This window comes from Otolemur garnettii, unplaced genomic scaffold (genome assembly GCF_000181295.1).
Source record: "Otolemur garnettii isolate 467f Iridium unplaced genomic scaffold, OtoGar3 scaffold00004, whole genome shotgun sequence".
NCBI classification, from domain to species: Eukaryota; Metazoa; Chordata; class Mammalia; order Primates; family Galagidae; genus Otolemur; species Otolemur garnettii.
This window is the reverse complement of record NW_003852399.1, coordinates 39748045-39767863: the sequence shown is the minus strand read 5'-3', so window position 1 is coordinate 39767863 and position 19819 is coordinate 39748045. Positions and strand designations below refer to the sequence as shown.

The 19819-nt window shown below is 42.2% G+C and overlaps 1 protein-coding gene across 2 annotated transcripts in view; it reads left to right on the top strand.

Annotated features, from left to right (window-relative positions):
- The first annotated feature begins 3505 nt into the window (after positions 1-3505).
- The window catches only part of E2F5 (E2F transcription factor 5), a 28510-nt gene continuing 12196 nt past the window's right edge, over positions 3506-19819 (top strand). For both annotated transcript variants that reach the window (XM_012809843.2, XM_003782513.3), the window contains exon 1: positions 3506-3739. In XM_012809843.2, the coding sequence (XP_012665297.1) occupies positions 3506-3739 (234 nt within the window). The remainder of the gene's footprint in view (positions 3740-19819) is intronic.

The window sequence follows — 19819 nt, the reverse complement described above, 5'->3', positions numbered from 1 at the left end:
TGAAAGATAATTAGAAAACATACTCCACCTGCTCTTCTACTCTAGACTCTCCATATGTTCACTGCCACGGCCAGCTCCTCAGTTTTTTCCAAGTAATAGTTTCTCATTTTTCTTTTTTGTTGAGGTATTAGGGGATAAGTAGCCATTGCTATTAAACTCTATTAACATTTAAACATCCTCAGAGTAGTGAAAAAAAGTAAATGTTCTTAAGTTGGTATCATCACTGCCACGTCCCAGTAAATAAATCTGTGACAAAGACGTCTTGCAGCAGTTCTCAACCTGTGGGTGGCCACCCCTTTGGGGATCGCTTAAGACCATCGGAAAACACATCCTGCATATAAGATATTTACATTACGATTCATAACAGTAGCAAACTACAGTTATGAAGTAGCTATGAAAATAATTTTATGGTTGGGGGTCACCACAACATGAGGAACTGTATTAAAGGGTGGCAGCATTAGGAAGGTTGAGAACCACTGGATGGAAGGCAAAGTGGTGGCAAGGAAGCGGCTAAGGAACCAAATTGTGGCTGGGAACCAAAATTGAACACATAGTGAGGAGTCCCTTGTGACCTCAAACTGACTGGGGCTCATTACCATACAATTAACATTGCAGATTTGGACCCCCATGGGTTCTTCTGGAAGATTCTCAAAAAATGCATGCATAATAAGGAGTTTGTTATGTAACTCCAACTTGTCAATTACCCCAAAGGCAGAAACCCACAGCTAAATCTGCTGTGGGGAAAGGTGAGACCATCTAGTGAATATTTTATAAAAGCCAGTGTGGGCTAAGACTTTGACGTCTGTTCTTTACTACTGGACAGGGGACTCCACTTGGCTAGTATTCTTGCTGTCCTTTACTTCTGTTCTGCAATAAATGTGTATATACGTTATTCCTTTGTATTTGTAATCACTCTGTCATTGGCTTGAGATGGTACCAGTACTTTCTTTTTTTTTTTGAGGCAGAGTCTCACTTTGTTGCCCCAGACTGGAGTGTTTTGGCCTGAGCCTAGCTCACAGCAATTTAACTCCTAGGTTCAAGGGATCCTACTGCCTCAGCAGGCGCCTGCCACAATGCCCAGCTAATTTTTCTATTTTTAGTACAGGCTGGGTCTCCCTCTTGCTCAGGCTGATCTCAAATTCCTGCACTCGAGATCCTCTTGCCTTGGCTTCCCAGAGTGCTAGGATGACAGGCTTGAGCTACCAGGCCCAGTACTCATTCTTTTTTTTTTTTGGCAGCTTTTGGCCGGGGCTGGGTTTGAACCCATCACCTCCTGTATATGGTGCTGGCACCCTAATCCTTTGAGCCACAGGTGCTGCCCCCAGTACTCAATCTTGACACTGAGAGCTGGGAAACAGGGAATATCCAGCCCTAATTAACAATAGTAGGTGAATCCACATGTTGTTGTGACTACTTAATTCAACTGTTAGATTATCATCATGAAGTATTTATATACTATCTGACTTATGATTTATGGGCTGACAATAGTGGAGGATTAAAAATGTTACAATATGGCTTGGCACCTGTGGCTAAAGTGGCCAAGGCACCAGCCATGTACACCCAAGATGGCCGGTTCGAATCTAGCCGGGCCCACCAAACAACAATGACGGCTGCAACCAAAAAATAGCCAGGCGTTGTGGCGGGCGCCTGTGGTCCCAGCTACTTGGGAGGCGGAGGCAGGAGACTCGCTTGAGCCCAGGAGTTGGAGGTTGCTGTGAGTTGTGATGCCACAGCACTCTACCCAGGGGGACAGCTTGAGGCTGTCTCAAAAAAAAAGAAAAGAAAAAAAAAAGTTACAATAGAATAAAAAATAATAATAGTGATCCCTAATTATCGTCCCTCTTTTCTTCTGGAGTAATGCTGCTCAATAATATTGACGAGGAGAGAAAGCAGGGGTCTCCCTTAGCGTGCCTAAAATTATTGCTTGATTCACAATAATTAAAGGAGATGTGAGCATCTAAACACATTTTATTAATATACTTTGTCCAATTATACATTCCACTTAGTAGGTATAATCAACATTTTTGTCCAAGCGCATGCTCTGGAGTACATAAATCTAAGACAGCTGTTTCACCGTCCAGGAGGCTGTGTTCTTTCTTTTTGTCTCATGTCGGTATTCCCAACATTTATTGTCTACTACATTCAAAGTGTTTCAACACCAAGTCATTAAAAAAAAAAAAATTTTTTTTTTTTTTGAAACAGAGTCTTACTATGTCGCTCTCGGTAGAGTGCTGTACCCTCATAGCTCACAGCAACTTCAGACTCTTGGGCTTAAGCAGTACTCTTGCCTCAGCCTCCCAGGGAGCTGGGACTACAGGTTTCCGCCACAACATCCGGCTATGTTTTGTTATTGTTGTTGTTATTGTTTAGCAGACTCGGGCCGGTTTGACTTGCCAGCCTCGGTGTATGTGGCCAGCACCACATAGAGAGCCAAGCCATTTAAAATTTATCCTTAATTCTTACAAGTTTATAATGTGAGGGGAAAAAAAACGCTCTTTTACTCAAATGTGTGTGATGCCATTTGCTGTCAATGGTTTGGGCTACCTCTGCAGTACAATTATCTGTGGACACTTAGTATTCCAAATATAATATGTGCAATAAATGGGTATATACGTTATTATACATGTATATACGTTATTATAACAATAAGGACATTGTCGGAACCCACTGAGATCTGGGATCTAGGGCAATTCACGACCTCTCCTTCTCTACAAGTCAGTGTGACCTTTTTGAGGCAAAGGCCTTTAAAAAGACTTTAAAACCAACCCCCAAACTCCATGATTCCACTTTTTATGTTTTCAGAATCTGAAAAGATGGACTATGAAAGAAAACCAAGTGCAGCCTGGTCCAAGTCAACGAAATGTTGCAAAGCTGCTAATTTAGCCTGAAAAGAGGAAAGGCAACAGAAACTGCCCGGTGAAAGATGGAGCGTGGGACGGCTAATGTGGTGCAGCCATACAAACTGAGAAGCCAAACAATTTCACTGCTTGGGAATTTCTGGCCTTTGGGCATAGTGATTTCCTGCTCGGATACATTTTTTTTCTTTCTTTCTTCTTCCCAGTGTTGCTGCGTAAGAACATAATTTCTCTAACACCGAGGAGGCGAGTGAGAAACTCTCTCCACGACGTTCCCCTCCTCCTAGCGCGCTCCTCCTTCCTACAGAAAAATGCGTTTCCAGGCAACTGCGGGCCGCGGCGTCACTTCCTGCCATTTAAACTCAGGTCCCCACCCCTCAGCGCCCCTTCTCCTCGCTTCCAGCCGCCCCCCATCCGTCTTGGGCTTCACTCACTCTTCCCCGAGCTTGGGGAGGGGGCGGAGGCCCGGTGCGCCCAGCGGCCCCGACTCCCGTGGGCGCCGCGCACCTGTTGTTTGCAGCAGCCGCGACCCTCAGCGCCGCTCTCCGGGCAGGGGGAGCGGCCCGGCCGAGCAGACCGGGCAGGTGGCCGCGGGAGGGGTCGGAGAGCTGCGGTGCGCAGGGGCCCGACCGCCGCGGCGCCCGGACGCGATGGCGGCGGCGGAGCCCGCGAGCTCCGGCCAGCAGGCGCCGCAGGGGCAGGGGCAGGACCAGCGGCCGCCACCGCAGCCTCCCCGGGCGCAGAGCCCGCAGCAGCCGCCGCCGCAGCAGCTCGGGAACTCCGGGAGCGGCAGCAGTAGGCACGAGAAGAGCCTCGGACTGCTCACCACCAAGTTTGTGTCGCTGCTGCAGGAAGCCAAGGACGGCGTCCTGGATCTCAAAGCGGTGAGCTCGGGAGGCGGGGATGAGGGCGGACTTGGGAGTCTGCGGCCCCGGGGAAGCCCGGCCCCTCGCCGCGTGGGTAGGGCCGCGCGGTGTGGATGCTTTCTGCGGGGACGCGGTGATGTGAGAGCTGGGGCCATGTGGCCTGCGCCCGGGCGTTGGACGCCGGCTTGGGGGAGGGATGAGGGACCGGACGGCCCCGACCAGCCGCAGAAGCAATGGGGCCCTCTCTCGACAAAGAGCCCAGGCCAGGACCTCGAGCGCGCCCGCGTGGCCTCTGGCTCCGGACGCAGGGATCCCGGCCACCGAGTGTCGTCGGCTGCTCCGAGTCCACCTGTGGCAGTGCCTCACCGGGTACTCGGACGTTTTGCCTGGAGACAACCTGGACATTGATTTGTCTGTTGCGAATTGGTGGTTTTAATAGATGGTTCTACTGGGACTATGTCCCTGTCTTTTTGTGTTTTGTTTTTGTTTTGTTTTAAGGAAAAGAAAAAAAGGAACCTGGTGTACCCTCTCTTTCGGGTGAAAGGAAAAAAAAAAAAACTGAACATTTCCCCACACCCCTCCCCGATAAAATAATTATAGTAATAAAACTTCGTACTCTTCTTTTCATCATCCTGATGGTTAGGAGATACCCATATTTGATTTGTGACTTAATTTGGCATCCGCGATAGATTTCTAAAAGTTAAATTTAGCATCACAGGAAAACGGGAGATAGTATAACTTTCACTGGAAGAAGTGAAAGCGCTCAGTAAACTGTTGCATGAGACCGAGCACTTAGTCATTAACTACCGTTCAGACTTTTCAAACAGCAACAAGCGTCTGAGCTGTTCAGTCTTACAGAATGATCTAACCGTTCCAGGCAGGGTTTGGAAGGATTCCACAGTGCTGAGGAAAGAAACTGTGGTCACTTGAATTAAAATTCAACCAGTGCACCAAGTTTAAGAAAGAACCAAAAATACTGAGCCAGTAATCATTGCAGATCTTCTTTTTGATCCTCTGCATTTGACCTCAGAGCAGGGGTCCTCAAACTTTTTAAACAGGGGGCCAGTTCACTGTCTCGCAGACCGTTGGAGGGCCGGACTGCGGGCCCCAGGACGAGTCGGCTGCTAAGCAGGACAGGCAGCGGCTGCAGAAACACCCGGCGGGCCAGATAACTGTCCTAGGTGAGTCGTAGTTTGAGGACGCCTGCCTTAGAGGATTGATCCCAGCACCCAGTAGAGTGCTTGGACCACCTTGCTGCCTTGAAGGTGTCAGTGTAGCCTTAAGATTCTGCGTAAAGCTTTGACAGCAGCATCTGAACAGGATCGTGCCTTGTAGTAACTTCTGAATGTGAGGACCAAGACTTGCAGTGGCCAAGTCCATGTCTTCTGCTAGGGGCTCTGCAGCGGGGGCTAAGTCTTTGGCCTCTCCTTTGCCAGGATAGTAGTAGGTATTCAGTAACTGGCTGCTGAGCTGAATTCAAATTGTTCTAGTTTTTACAAATGAGGCATACTGTACATATTTTGCATTTGGGGAACTACTATCTTCTTTTTTGAAAAGTGATTTGTAGAATTGTTCCTCACCTCTGGAAATTCCCCATTGTCTTTTTTTTGCCCTACATCCCCTTCCCTTCTCCCGCCCTAAAAGTGGATAGTATATATAGTATTTCAATTGTAATGAATTACAATGAATTTTGTTTGAAGAGTTTTACATGAAGTCAGGTGGAGAAAGCTGTTACAAAACAGATTGTAAACTGCTGATCAAAATCTAGAAATCATCTGGAGTATAAGAAATCAGGGAAGTTTGGGCTTTTACAGATAAAACAACTCTGAGAGCTGAACTTTGAGGGCTTCTTTTTCATCTCATCTCAGAATACGATCAAACTTTCCTATTTTCATTAATTGCTCTGCAAGAAGGGACAGGCAGTGAATAAGATGTGGGTTTTGATATTTAACATTGTTTCATTCATTCTAGAACTCCTTCCTAAAAGGTCAGAGGGTTCTCCAGTAACATTCGGCCTTGTGATAGTAATGATTTTATTCTCCTAGAAAATAGTTTGAGTGCCATTCTTTCCACCTATAGATGAAAAACCATACATTTTATTTATTTGCATATATTTTCCATTTATTTATATATATGTGTAACATATATGTAAAAATCTTAACATTGTAATCTTTCCAGTGTTTCTTTTTGTATACCATAATAAAAGATCTTTAAGACATTTTTCATAATACATGTAGAAGTCGGACCTACACAATTTTAAATTGGCTCTAATTTGAAATTATACATATTTTTTCTTGTAATCTTTTGAGGAGATCTAGTTCAGCATAACTTTTTGATACTTTTAAGCTATACATTTGACATTTCTTTAAGAAGCATTTGAGCATTTTTGTGAATATGATACACAGAGAAAATTATATCAGTTTTCACATAGAATATCCACATACCCTAGATATCCATAAATGTCCCAAGAACTCAGAGGTGCTATTTCTTTTCTAACTTAGAATATATACTTTTGGAGAATAAGTCTGTAATGCTGTATCAGCGATACATTTCTTCTTAGTAATGTAACTAAATGAAATCCCAGATTAATGAAACAAATCAGTTTTAATGAAGCTGTTCAGTGTAGTTTAGCAATTAGGAGGGTATAGAAACCTATTGGAAGTTATTTGAGAGGATTTTATTCATTCTCTGCCCAGCTTCACCCCTACCATGTAGTCTCATTTGTAGTAATAGTTAGGTTTTCCTTATTTTAGTGAGATGAAAAGTTAACATCACAGTCCTTTCAAACTCTGTGGTTTGCCAATTTATGCTGTTAATAGCTAACACTTATTGAAAGCTTACTAAATGAGGGGCATTTTACATATATCAACTAATTTTATCCTCTTAACAATAGTGGATGTTTAAGCCTAATAGCCCCATTTCACAGCTGAGGAAACTGCTAGGTTAAGTAGGCCAAGATAGGTTAAGTAACTTGTCAGAGGACATAATAGTGGAAAGTAAAAGCTAAGATTTGAAAATGGACCATTTGTTATTTTTCTGTATGCTATTCTGCCTTTCAGTAGTCCTAAAACATAAGCTTGGGTTTTCATTTATGTAAGGACATAGATTCTATCTTGTAAAGGAAAATGCACAATTATTCTTACCCCTCTACCCATGGTATAAGAGAAGGTACAGAGTGCCTGCACTGAAAATGAAGGTATTACTCACAGATGGGTTTCTATTAATAGTTTAATTTTAACTTCCAACTAAGAATTTGAAGAACTGTTATGATAGTCACGACTGTGTCTACATGTTGTTTTGAAAATTCCTCTTACATATAATTTGTAACTGAGTTTCTCTGTTTTATTTACCATTTTGGTGCCACCTTGAAGCTTTCTACATGTGTATCAAGATTGCTTATTTCTTTTACTGTAATTGTTTAAGTTACACATTACTTGAATGATAATTGAATTAATGTGATAAAGTATTTATGGTATTTCTTATCTGACAAATCCCTGACACATACCCATTTATGATAACCTGATTAATATACATCCTGGAAAGGTAAATAATTTACCCTAAGGTTTTAGTTTGTAATACCAGGTGAAGATTTGGGGGGTAAAATTAGCTTAAGAAAAGATAGGTAGGAAGTCCTGGTAGACAGCCAGGACTTCAGTGCCTGACACTTCTACTGGTGAATAGGTATACAAAAAATTGAAAGCAGAGTTTCAAGAAGATATTTGTACACCCGTGCATTACTCACAGTAGCTTAAAGGTGGAAGCAGCCTATGTCCATCAGTGGATCAAAGGATAAACAAAATGTGGTATATATATGTGTGTATATTTACATTCTAACCTTTGGAAGTTGACCACCCAAGGGACTGTAACAAACTGGTCAACATACAGAGGTGGTCAGTATAAGCAACTAGGCCTACTGAACTGCTGTGTATATGTGGTGCATGTCTGGTCTATGAAAATTAGGTCAACTGAAGGAGATGGTCAATGTGGGGGGAGTTGGTCAGTCATGGAAGTTCTACTGTATCTGTTTAAGCCACCCAGTCTGCGGCACTTTGTTTTGGCAGCCTTAGAAAATTAATAAAATGAGTGTAGAATTTTGGTTTCACAAGATGAAGTATTCTGAAAGTTTGTTGCACAGGAAGAATGTACTTAATATTACTGAAGGGTACACTTAAAAATGATTTAAGATAAATTTTATGTGTATTTTACCACAATTTTTTATGTACTTATACCAACAAGGAGACACCACTCTCCACCTCTTAGAATGGTGAAAAATCTAAAGGACTGATGACCCCAAAAGCTGACAAGGAGATGGGCTACAGGAACTCTCAGTAGGGTTGAAAAAAGTATAGCCATGCTGGAATACAATTGGGCAGTTACTTACAAAACTGAGGATGTTTTTAATTACACCGTCTAGTAATTGTGCTTCTTGATATTTTCCCAGAGGTATTGAAAACTTAAGACCATGTGTAAATGTGCACATGGATATTCACAGGAGCATAATTCATAATTGTTGAAACTTAGAACCCAAGTCGTTTTTGGTAAATGAATGGATAAACTATGGTACATCTGATGCAATATTCAGTGCTAAGAAAACAAAGCTATGAAAAGATAGGGAGGAACCAGAAATGTATATTAGTAAATGGAAAAAGTTTTGGCATGGTTTGGAAAAAAACAACTTTACTAGAGAAAAGAAAAAGAAGGAAATGAGCTGCCTCATTTTTTCAGCTCTGGGTAATACAAATTAATTTAAAGCTTCTTAAGAGTTTAAGCTGAGTTTTTAATCTGAATTTTTGGTCTTGATTCTGCCAGTCATTAGTGAAAAAAGCCATGAAATACGTGAATGGGGTGCTTGGTAATGTGGATATTGTATTATGCCATTTCTTTTTTTTTTTTTGAGACGGAGCCTCAAGCTATCCCCCTGGGTAGAGTGCCGTGGCATCACAGCTCACAGCAACCTCCAACTCCTGGGCTCAAGTGTGTCTCCTGTCTCAGCCTCCCAAGTAGCCATTTTTTGGTTGCAGCCATCATTGTTGTTTGGCGGGCCCGGGCTGGGGATTCGAACCCACCACCTTAGGTGTATGTGGCTGGCGCCCTAGCTGCTTGAGCCACAGGCGCCGAGCCTATGCCATTTCTTTAGTATAATAAGTATTGACACTATAAAAAATTTTTCTTATAAATATATTATTTTTTATTTATGTATTTTAAAAGTTGATCAACTTATATGCATTTACTATGTACAACATGATGTTTTGAAGTACATATATACGTTGCGGAATGAGTAAATATAGCTAATTAACATATCCATTCCCTCACATAGTTATGTTTGTATGGTGAGAACAGTTTACATCCGTCCAGCATTTTTCTTAGCATTTTTCAACAATACAATATATTGTTAACTACAGTCACTATCTTGTACAGTAGATCTCTCTGAAATTTTGTATTCTTAAACCAACATCTGCCTTGATCCATCTTCTTCCTCCCAGGTAACTGAAATTTTACATTTTCTAACCACCTGACAACCATGCTGTCCTCTAGTAACCACCATTCCACTCTCCACTTCTGTGAGATTGACTTTTATACGTTCCACATTTGAGGGGGATTATGCAGTATTTGTCTTTCTGTGCCTGACTTACTTCATTTAACATAATGTCCTCTAGGTTCATATGTGCTCTTGTGAAGGCCAGCACTTGCATCTTTTTAAAATGGCTTAATAGTATCTCATTATGTATACAGGCATACCTAGGAAATACTATGGGTTCAATTCCAAACCACCACAATAAAGCATTTATCACAATAAAGTGAATTACACACATTTTTGTTCCTCAGTACACATAAAAGCTGTCTATCCTATACTGTAATTTATTGAAGTGTGTAATAGCATTATGTCTAAAAAATAGTGTACATACTTGAATTAAAATACTATAGTATATATTGCTTAAAAATGCTAACAATCATCTGAGCCTTCATTAAGTTGCAGGTTTTTTGCTGGTGGAGGGTCTTGGCTCAGTGTGGATGGCTACTCCATGCTGGTGAGGGTGATGGCTGCTGAAGGTTGGGGTGGCTATGGTAATTTCTTGAAGTAAGACAACCTGAAGTTTGCTACATCAATTGACTTTTCCTTTCACTAAAGATTTCTCTTTAGCATGTGATGCTTGATAGTATTTTAACCACAGTAGAATGTTTTGAAAATTTTAGATAATCCTCTTAAATCCTGCTTTATCAACTGAATTTAAATAACATTTTGAATCCTTTGTTTGTCATTTCAACAATGTCCATAGCTTTGCCAGAGTAGATTCCATCTCAAGAAACCACTTTTTTTGCTTGTCTGTAAAATGCAACTTCTCATTTGTTAATTTTTTTGTCATTGTTGTTATTTTTGGTACAAAGAATTAGGTTATGCTGATTGCATTTGTTAGGTAAGTTCCCTCTCATAATTGTGTCCCACCCCCACAGGTGCATCATACACTGTGACCCTCCCAGCCCCCTCCTTTCTCCCCTCTCCCCACTACTTCATTCCCCTACCCCATTCCCCTGCCCCCCACCATGTTGTCTGTTGTCTTCATATTAGAATTGGAGTACACTGGATTCTTGCTTTTCCATTCTTGTGATTTTTTACTAAGAATGTGTTCCACCTCCATCCAGGTTAACACAAAAGATGTAAAGTCACCATCTCTTTTTTTTTCTTTGAGACAGAGCCTCAAGCTATCCCCTTGGGTAGAGTGCCATGGCATCACGCTCACAGCAACCTCCAACTCCTGGGCTCAAGCGAGTCTCCCGCCTCAGCCTCCCAAGTAGCTGGGACTACAGGCGCCCGCCACAATGCCCAGCCATTTTTTGGTTGCAGCCATCATTGTTGTTTGGCGGGCCCGGGCTGGGGATTCGAACCCACCACCTTAGGTGTATGTGGCTGGCGCCTTAGCCGCTTGAGCCACAGGCGCCGAGCCAAGTCACCATCTCTTTTAATGGCTGAATAGTATTCCATGGTATACATATACCACAGCTTGTTAATCCATTCCTGGGTTGGTGGACATTTAGGCTCTTTCCACATTTTGGTAATTGTAAATTGAGCTGTGATGAACAGTCTAGTGCAGATGTCCTTATGATAAAATGATTTTTTTTCTTCTGGGTAGATGCCTCGTAGTGGGATTGCAGGATCAAATTGGAGTTCTTTGAGAATTCTACACACTTCCTTCCAAAAAGGTTGTATTAGTTTGCAGTGTAAAAGTATTCCCTTCTCTCCACATCCATGCCAGCACCTGCAGCTTTGAGAATTCAAAATTCTCAAATGAGCTGGGCCATTCTCATGGGAGTTAGGTGATATCTCAGGGTGGTTTTGATTTGCATTTCCCTGATCCTTAAAGTTTTATGGTGAGATTTCAGTAGGCTTATAATTCTGGTCCTCTTGCTGTTTTCACCATATCTGTAGTTACTTCCTCCCTTGAAGTTTTGAACCTCTCAAAGTCATCCATGAATGCCAAAATCGACTTTCAGACTCCCGTTTGTTAATTTGATTTCCTCCCATGAATCACGAATGTTTGTTCTTCATGGCACCTAGAAAAGTGAATCCTTTCCAGAAGTCTTTCAAGTTCATCAGAGGATTCAATATCTATGGCAGCTATAGCCTTATGGGATGACTTTGTTATAAGAGTTCAAAGTCAAAAGTACTCCTTGACTACAGAAGAGATGTCGTGTGAACAGGCATGAAAATAACATTAATCTCTTTGTACATCTCCAACAGAGCTCTTAGGTGATTAGGCACGTTGTCGGTGAGCAGTAATAACATGTTGAAAGGAATCTTTTCTGAGTAATAAGACTGAACAGTGAACTTGAACTATTTAAGAAACCCTGCTGTAACAGGTGTGCTGTCATACAGACTTTGTCCCATTCGTAGAGCACGGGCAGAAGAGATTTAGCATCATTCTTAAGAGCCCTGAGATTTTCAGAATAGTAAATGAGCATTGACTTCAACTTAAAGTCACTAGTTGCATTAGCCCCTAAAAAGAGAATCAGCTGTTTTTTTAAGGCTGTGAAACTAGACTTGTCTCTAGCCAGTGCCTGGCTAGATGGCATCTTTTTCCAATATAAGGGTGTCTCATCTGCAGTGAAATCTGTTGTCCTGTAGTCACTTCATCAATGATCTTAGATAATTTGTCGCAGCTTCTGTATCAGCACATTTGCTGCTTAGCTTTGCAGTTCTGTGTTGTGGAGATGGCTTCTTTCCTTCAACCTCATGGACAAACCTAGCTCCAAACTTTTCTTTTGCAGCTTCCTCACCTTTTTTTAGCCTTTGTAGAATTGAAAAGATTAAGGCCTTGCTCTGGATTAGGTTTTGTTTTAGGGAATTTAGGTTTGATCATCTTTTCAGACCACTAAAACTTTCTCCATGTCAACAATAAGGCTGTTCACTTTCTTACCATTTGTGTGTTCACTAGAATAGCACTTTAAATTTTCTTCATGAACTTTTCCTTTGCATTCACAACTCAGCTGACCTACCTTTTGGCCTTTCTCAGCTTTCAACATGCCTTCCTCACTAAGCTTAATCATTTCTAGCGTTTTTTTTTTTTTTTTTTTTTTTTCTTGGCCAGGACCAGGTTTGAACCCGCTACCTCTGGTATACGGGACCAGTGCCCTACTCCTTTGAGCCACAGGCGCTGCTCATTTTTTGTTTGTTTTTTGAGACAGAATTTCACTATGTCGCCCTCGGTAGAGTCCTGTCGTGTCACAGCTTATAGCAACCTCCAACTCTTGGGCTTAAGCAATTCTCTTGCCTCAGCCTCCCAAGTAGCTGGGACTACAGGCGCCCACCACAACCCCCGGCTATTTTTTGGTTGCAGTTGTTTAGCTGGCCCGGGCGGGGTTCTTACCTGCCACCCTAGATGTATGTGGCTGGCGCCGTAATCACTGTGCCAGGGGTGTGAACCCATTTCTAGCTTTTGATTTAAAGTGGGAGATGTGTGACTTTTCCTTTAACTTGATCCCTAAATCTAGTGAAAAGAAGGCACTCAAATTAATAAAATCAAGCCCCCCCGGGGGCTGCGGGGTTAGGAAGATGTTGATAAAACAGAACACAATTTCAGTTAGACAGAAGGAGTAAGTTCAAGAGACTCATTGTATGTCATGGTGACTATAGTTAATAATTATGTATTTTATTTCTGAAAATTGCTAAAAGGATAGATTTGGAGTGCTTACACCACAAAAAATATGATTAATATGTGAGATAATACATGTTAATGGTCCCTATTTAGCCAGTCCACAGTGTATACACATTTCAAAACAACATTGTGTACATGATAAATACACGCACTTTTTTTTTTTTTGAGACAGAGTTTCACTTTGTCGCCCTTTGGTAGAGTGTTGTGATGTCATAACTCACAGCAACCTCTAACTCTTGGGCTTGAGCGATTCTCTTGCCTCAGCCTTCCAAGTAGCTGGGACTACAGGCCCCTGCCACAATGCCGGAGACAGGGTTTCACTCTTACTTGGACTGGTCTTGAACCTGTGAGCATAGACAATCCACTTGCCTTAGTGGCAGGATTACAGGTGTGAACCACCACGCCTGGCCAAAACATACAATCTTTAATTGTTAATTTAAAAAAAGAAGAGAAGTAATTTGTGTTTTAGTAAGACACTAATTTTGTGATAATTTCTGACAGCAGCAAAAGAATAGTAAGACAGGATGTATTTCCTCTTTCCTTAAATAAGTGACTAAAGTATGTTCCAGTTCTCTTTCTCAGCAACCTGTTCTTTTCCTTACTATTCCTTATCACAATATGGAAAAGCTGGTGAGCAGGCTTTATCCCAGAGCCCGAAATAAAAGCCCTAACTTTTATACTATGCTGCTGGTAGGGATGACGTAAAATGTACAAATGCAAATCTCAGTGGTAGAGTACTGGATGCATATCGGGCCTTGCTTCAGTTTTAGGGAAGTTAATACTTAAGAGAATTTTCAAAGTATGCACACAAGGGTGTAGGCAAACAATCTCTAGATCTTGTAATTTATAGATTTCAGAAGTTCAGCACAATTTTCCTAGGTAAATACTTTCCTAGGTAACTTGAATAAGACAGTAAAATTGAAGTTTCTTTGTAGAAGTTTGTGCAAATTTTATTAAAAATGAAAATTATAAGGCCCGGCACGGTGGCTCACGCCTGTAATCCCAGCACTGTAGGAGGCCAAAGAGGGTGGACTGCCTGAACTCCTGGATTCAGAGAACAGCCTGAGCAAGAGTGAGACCCTCATCTCTAAAAATTAGCTGGGCGTTGTGTCAGATGCCTGTAGTCCCAGCTAAATATTGAGTACAGTAGCAGTTATAGCTTAGGGTAACAAAACCATTAAATAGTTGTGTTTTGGGGGTTTTTTGAGACAGAGTCTTATTCTGTCACCTTGAGTAGAGTGCTATCGTATCATCATAGCTCATAGCAACTTCAAACTCTTGTGTTTGATCAATCCTCTTGCCTCAGCCTCCCAGAGTGCTAGGATTACAGGTGTGAGCCACCACGTCTAGCCCACTGAAGAGTTTTTTAAGGAGAGATTCCTTTGTGGTAGGGTATTGATTGGGAATTGAAATACTTACTGTGTGCTTAGTGTTCTTCTGGAGGGAGCCCTTTGTGTCCTTAAAGGAAGTTGTTTATTCTTTGGGATTTGATCTCCTTATTGATTTAATGGCTGGGGCAGACCCATTGAAACCATGGTGGCCTCCTCCAGGAACTCTTTACTTTTTGTCCCTACCTTAAGTAATCTCTCTTTTTTTCACCTCTTAGAACATTTTATTTCTATTTCATGGGACTGTTTCAGTTTTTAAACTTTATTCTATAAGGTGTCAGATAGCTTTAGATATCTATGCTGTTTTTTCTTACTGTTTATTATTTTGAATAAATAAGTGGAAATTGAGATTTTTCTGCTTTTTGGGACCATTTTGTACACATTCTATAAAACCTCCTGTAGACTAGGAGTTGCTTATTCAACTCAGTGCAGTTACATAAGTTGGAACTTTCAGCTGTGCAACAAATTTATTGGAAGTCTTTTTTAAGTTATATAAGCCCATTTGAAAATGTTTTCCATGGATTGATGTCAGGAATATATAATTAATGCCAAATTCCACTTTGATTATTCATTAGCTTTCTGAGTCCTGTTTCCTGTAAAACAGGGAGAACACTTAAACACTTTCAAAGCTGCTGTGAATGCTCAAGTAGATAACATCTGTCTGAGATCCGATTACACAATTATCTAATTATTAGCTTATAAAAGGTTCCTCTGAATTGCAGATTGAAATCAAACATCCTACATATTAATTATCTTTAGCAGTGTTTGAAATTAGGTAATAATCAGCCCAAACCTTATCATGGAATAGATCAAAATAAAATACCGTGTGGCACAGTTAAAGGTGAGTTCATTCAGTTTTTTTGAAAAATTCTCCCCAAAATGTTTTAAAGGCAATCTTGTGCATGGCTTGGGGTCTTTCTGTTTTATTTTCAGGTAGAACTAACAGGTTTTATGTAGTGTTACTGTTGCACATTTTTGATTTTTGGATTCTGGACCTCACTGTGTTGTTTTTTTCTGAAGTTTGGCAGCTAGAACACTGAGTGCACACATATTGACTGTTGAGGTATGGGCAGGAGAGAGTACTTTACCTGCTGTGAGAACCTGAGACAGAATGTTTCCTATATTTACTATTTTGATGTTTGCCTTTTTGAATGCAACAGGACCCTTCATCAGAAGGGCATCCCTGAGCAAATGAGCCACAGCTAATCCTAACTCAAAGCCACTGTTAGCTTTCTCCCTGTCCAGAGTTAGCACTGGGTCTTAGTGGATTCATGTAAGTCAGGAGTCCTCAAACTTTTTAAACAGGGGGCCAGTTCACTGTCCCTCAGACCACTGGAGGGCCGGACTGTGGGCCCCGGGATGAGTCGGCTGCTAAGCAGGACAGGCAGCAGCAGCAGAAACAACTGGCGGGCTGGTTAAATGTCCTCGGCAGGCCACAGTTTGAGGATAGGACACCTGATAGTGAAGGCGTGGAGGCTCAAGATGAGGAAAGCCTTTTTAGCACTTACATACTATCTCAACTGCCCTGATTTGTCTTGTCCACTTCTTAAAAACATCATAAGCTTTAATTTTATTCCTCCTACAGATACTGCTTTGTTCATTGTTATTGGAAAATAATTTAATATTTGGAAGGGAGATCTATTTCTTTTAGAGTGATATTTTTGTTTGTTTGTTTTTCCTGTAAACTGAGTTGGTGTGATACAATTAGATGCTTCCTTTATTTCTTTATGTTTCAAATTCTGTTAGAGTAAATGTAGCATTTTTTTTTTTTTTAAAGAGACAGAGTCTCCCTTTGTTGCCCTTGGTAGAGTGCTATGGCATCACAGCTCACAGCAATCTCCAGCTCTTGGGCTTTAGGCGATTCTCTTGCTTCAGCCTTCCAAGTAGCTGGGACCACAGGCGCCCGCCAGAACGCCCGGCTATTTTTTGGTTGCAGCCGTCATTGTTGTTTTGGCGGGTCCGGGCTGGGGATTCGAACCTGCCACCTTAGGTGTACGTGGCTGGTGCCTTAGCCGGTTGAGCTATAGGCGCTGAGCCAGCAGACCTTTTTTCAAGAGTTGTCTACTCTAGCTTTCCTTCTACTCTTTCTTGATTTCTCCTTTAAGACTTTTGACCTCACCGCTTTACCAAAACAGCCCTGATCAAGGTCACCAAGTGGTTTTCCAAACACAAAGCACTGCTCACATCTCAGTGGTTTGCCCCGACACCAGTTCTTGGTGTGGTCGTTCTTACTCTCTTCCCCTGGATTCCAACACCCCACTCTTCCTCCTTCTCCTCTGATCTCAGTGGCAGGTTGATTCTCCTTTCCCAGATCTTAACTTACCCCAGAGTCAGTCTTTGGGCCCCTCCTCTTCCTATATGAATCTATGACATTCCTTCTAATGGCCTAAGATGTCTGCTCACTGTTGACTACCAAATTTCACTCTCCAGCGTACCCTGTCCTCTAAGCCACACACTCATGTGCAGTGGTCTCCTTGATTTTTTTCCCCTTGGATACCGGAATGTCCAAGATCAAGTTCTTGATTTCCAGTATCCCAAACCTGTTCCTGCTGTATTCATCCTTATCTGTGATTGCTCAAGTCAAAAACTGTCACCTTAATTCCCCTCTCTCAGGATCTGTTGCTTGCTAAAATACACCCAGAATCTCATCAGTTCTTGTGGCCTCCACAGCTGCCTCCTCTTTCCAAGCCACTACATCTCTTGTGTAGACGCTTGCCCCAGCTTCTCATTGGCCTCTTCTTCTACCCTTACCCACTAGAGAAGTTTCTTACCATTGCCAGAGAGAACCTTTTAAAATGTGAAGTCAGAGTGTTGCAGGAAGATGAGGCCTAATGGAGAGAAAGAGTACCCTAACACCATGTTTATAAGAGGAAGGACTTTATTTCAGCCAGTGGAATGAACTGCATAGAGGACTTCGAAATGGCTGTGTTCCTGGTCTAGCTTGGTCTGTCCCTTTTTATCTCCAGTCAAAAAGTTCCAACTCACAGGTACCTTTCTCGTTGGTCAGTTTGAATCCAGCAGGAGAAGCTAGCTATTCCAGCTCCCACAGAACTACAGGATTTCACAAAAGTGGAAATTTCCAGGTCCCAGCAAGTTAAGTCTACAAATTCCTAAGAGCTGAGTCACCATAGAGATGCCCCTGTAGGTGTATTATTGGGGTCTCCTTGAGAAGACCTCTGTTCTCCTAAAACTTACCCTTCTCAGGGGTTCCTTCTCTCAAGAGCTTTCCATTTCACTGGGAGTAAAAGCTGAATTTTTACAATGGCTAGCAAAGCCCCACTGATCTGGCCCCTTGCTGTCTCTCCAACCTTATTATAGTGTCTTTATCTCCTCTTTCACCCTGCAGTCCCCCCACCCCCCACCATTTGCCTTCTGAATGACAATTCAGGCCCCACTGAGTGGCCTGCCTTTGCCTGAAAGAACTACACCAGCCTGGCCCATCAGAACCTTTGCCCTTGCTTCCTCTGCTCAAAATCTCTTCCACCAAAAATTCGCAGGGGTCTCTCACTCCATTCCCTTCTAATATTAACCTATTAGAGAGCTTCTCCTTGAAAATCAAATTTATTGGCTCGGCGCCTATAGCTCAACCGGCTAAGGCGCCAGCCACGTACACCTAGGGTGGCGGGTTCGAATCCCCAGCCCGGACCCGCCAAACAACAATGACGGCTGCAACCAAAAAATAGCCGGGCGTTGTGGCGGGCGCCTGTGGTCCCAGCTACATGGGAGGCGGAGGCAGGAGACTCGCTTGAGCCCAGGAGTTGGAGGTTGCTGTGAGCTGTAATGCCACGGCACTCTGCCCAGGGGGACAGCTTGAGGCTCTGTCTAAAAAAAAAAAAGAAAATCAAATTTATTTAATATAACACCTTTCTCCTACCTGCATTCCCTCCAGATACAATTATTGGTATATTATTAATATCCCTCCCCTCTTTGGGGGCAGGGACTCTGACACTGCTGTATCTTTAAGACTCAGACCCAAGCCTGGAACCTGCTGGATGTTAAATGAATAGAAGAAGGTAGTAGTGATGGGGATTCCTGGTATGATTCTGTTAAATATGAAAGTCTAAATTACTTGTTTTTCAAACACTGTATAAAACAGGGTAGGTCTGCGTATACACAAACTTGAAATCTTACCCACAATCTGTTTCAACCTGTATTTAATGATGGAGCTGTTACTAACCAACGTTTAACCTTGCAGGAGACATTGTGCTTAGATCACTTAGTTTAATCCCTGCCTACTCAGTGTATGTTGGTTGTTATCTCATTTTACAAAAAAAAGAAATGGGGCTTAGTGAGTTTAAGAAACCAGCTGGAGATAGGAAGTAGCCCTGCCCTGCTGGGATTGGATTTCAGTGTTTTTGCTCCAGAATCTTCTGAAGAATGTTGAGACTGCTAAAATAAAGGCCTCCTGGAGATCCTTTTAAGTGTTGGTCATTTAAATGCTTATAGAACAGTACTAAGAAAGTAATGTTTACTTTTAGAGAAATCAAAGGTTAAATGTGATGGTTAAGTAGTCATAAATATGAAGGAGATATCTTTCTTAAATTTTGAGCTAAAAGTTAGTTCTCAGGGCACTTTGCCTAACGAATGATCTAGGATAGCTCTTGCAGTCTGGTTTGTACAGACATGTTCCAATTCCCAAACCGGGGAGCTGTTACTATGGTTGTGAACGGTTTTGTCTGTGAGTACATAGATACCCATAACACAGAGCCCACAGAGCTTTGGCTTGAAGTGCCCTGGTTACTCTCTGGGTTACTTGTCCAGAGAGCCTCTTGGGAAGAAAAGTAAGAAATAAATCCTCAGCTTCAGATTGTATAGTTAACTACGCAGTAGTTTAGTCTGTTGCTCTTCAGGAAAACAGCCTCCAATTTCTGTTCTATGAAAGTAGGTGAAACAGAGAGGGATTGCTAAGTGTAAGGGAAGAAGATATCAGTGAAGCCATGCCTCATCCGACTCTTTATTTTCTGGTTCTTTAGAAAGATAGTGCCATGTCAGAGTTGAGGACCCCCAAAGAGCCCCACTTTTCATTCTTCCTTCTCTCTACCACATCATTTATAGTCTCCTGCTTCACTGAGGCATGATCACCTGTCTGGAGAAGACCTGAGTGAATAGAGGTAGTTATCTGGGATTTTTGGTAGTACAAAAATGGACTGAGGCACAGTGGCATATGCTGGTGGTCCCAGCTACTTCAGAGGCTGAGGTGGGAGGAACCCTGGAGCCCAGCAGTTGGAATCCAGCTTGGGCAACATTGTTTCAAATAATAATAATCATCACTATTATGGATTAGCGTGCACCCCCCCCCCCCATCCCCACCCCGAAAAAAAGGATTAAGAGAGCTGACATTTCACTTAAGGGTTCCCAATGCCTGTGAAGTGAGCCGCAGCTGTTGGTGGCCCTGGCTTCCTGTGAAACCCACTACACTGTACTGTGTTTTGTAGGCTCTATTTTGTCACGGAATCAAGAAAGTGGTGATGCCATCAGACACCTGGTGACCAATTAAGTGAAGCTCAATCTTGTTTATTACTTTAGATGATGTACTAAGAATTGTCAGTAGGGGCATA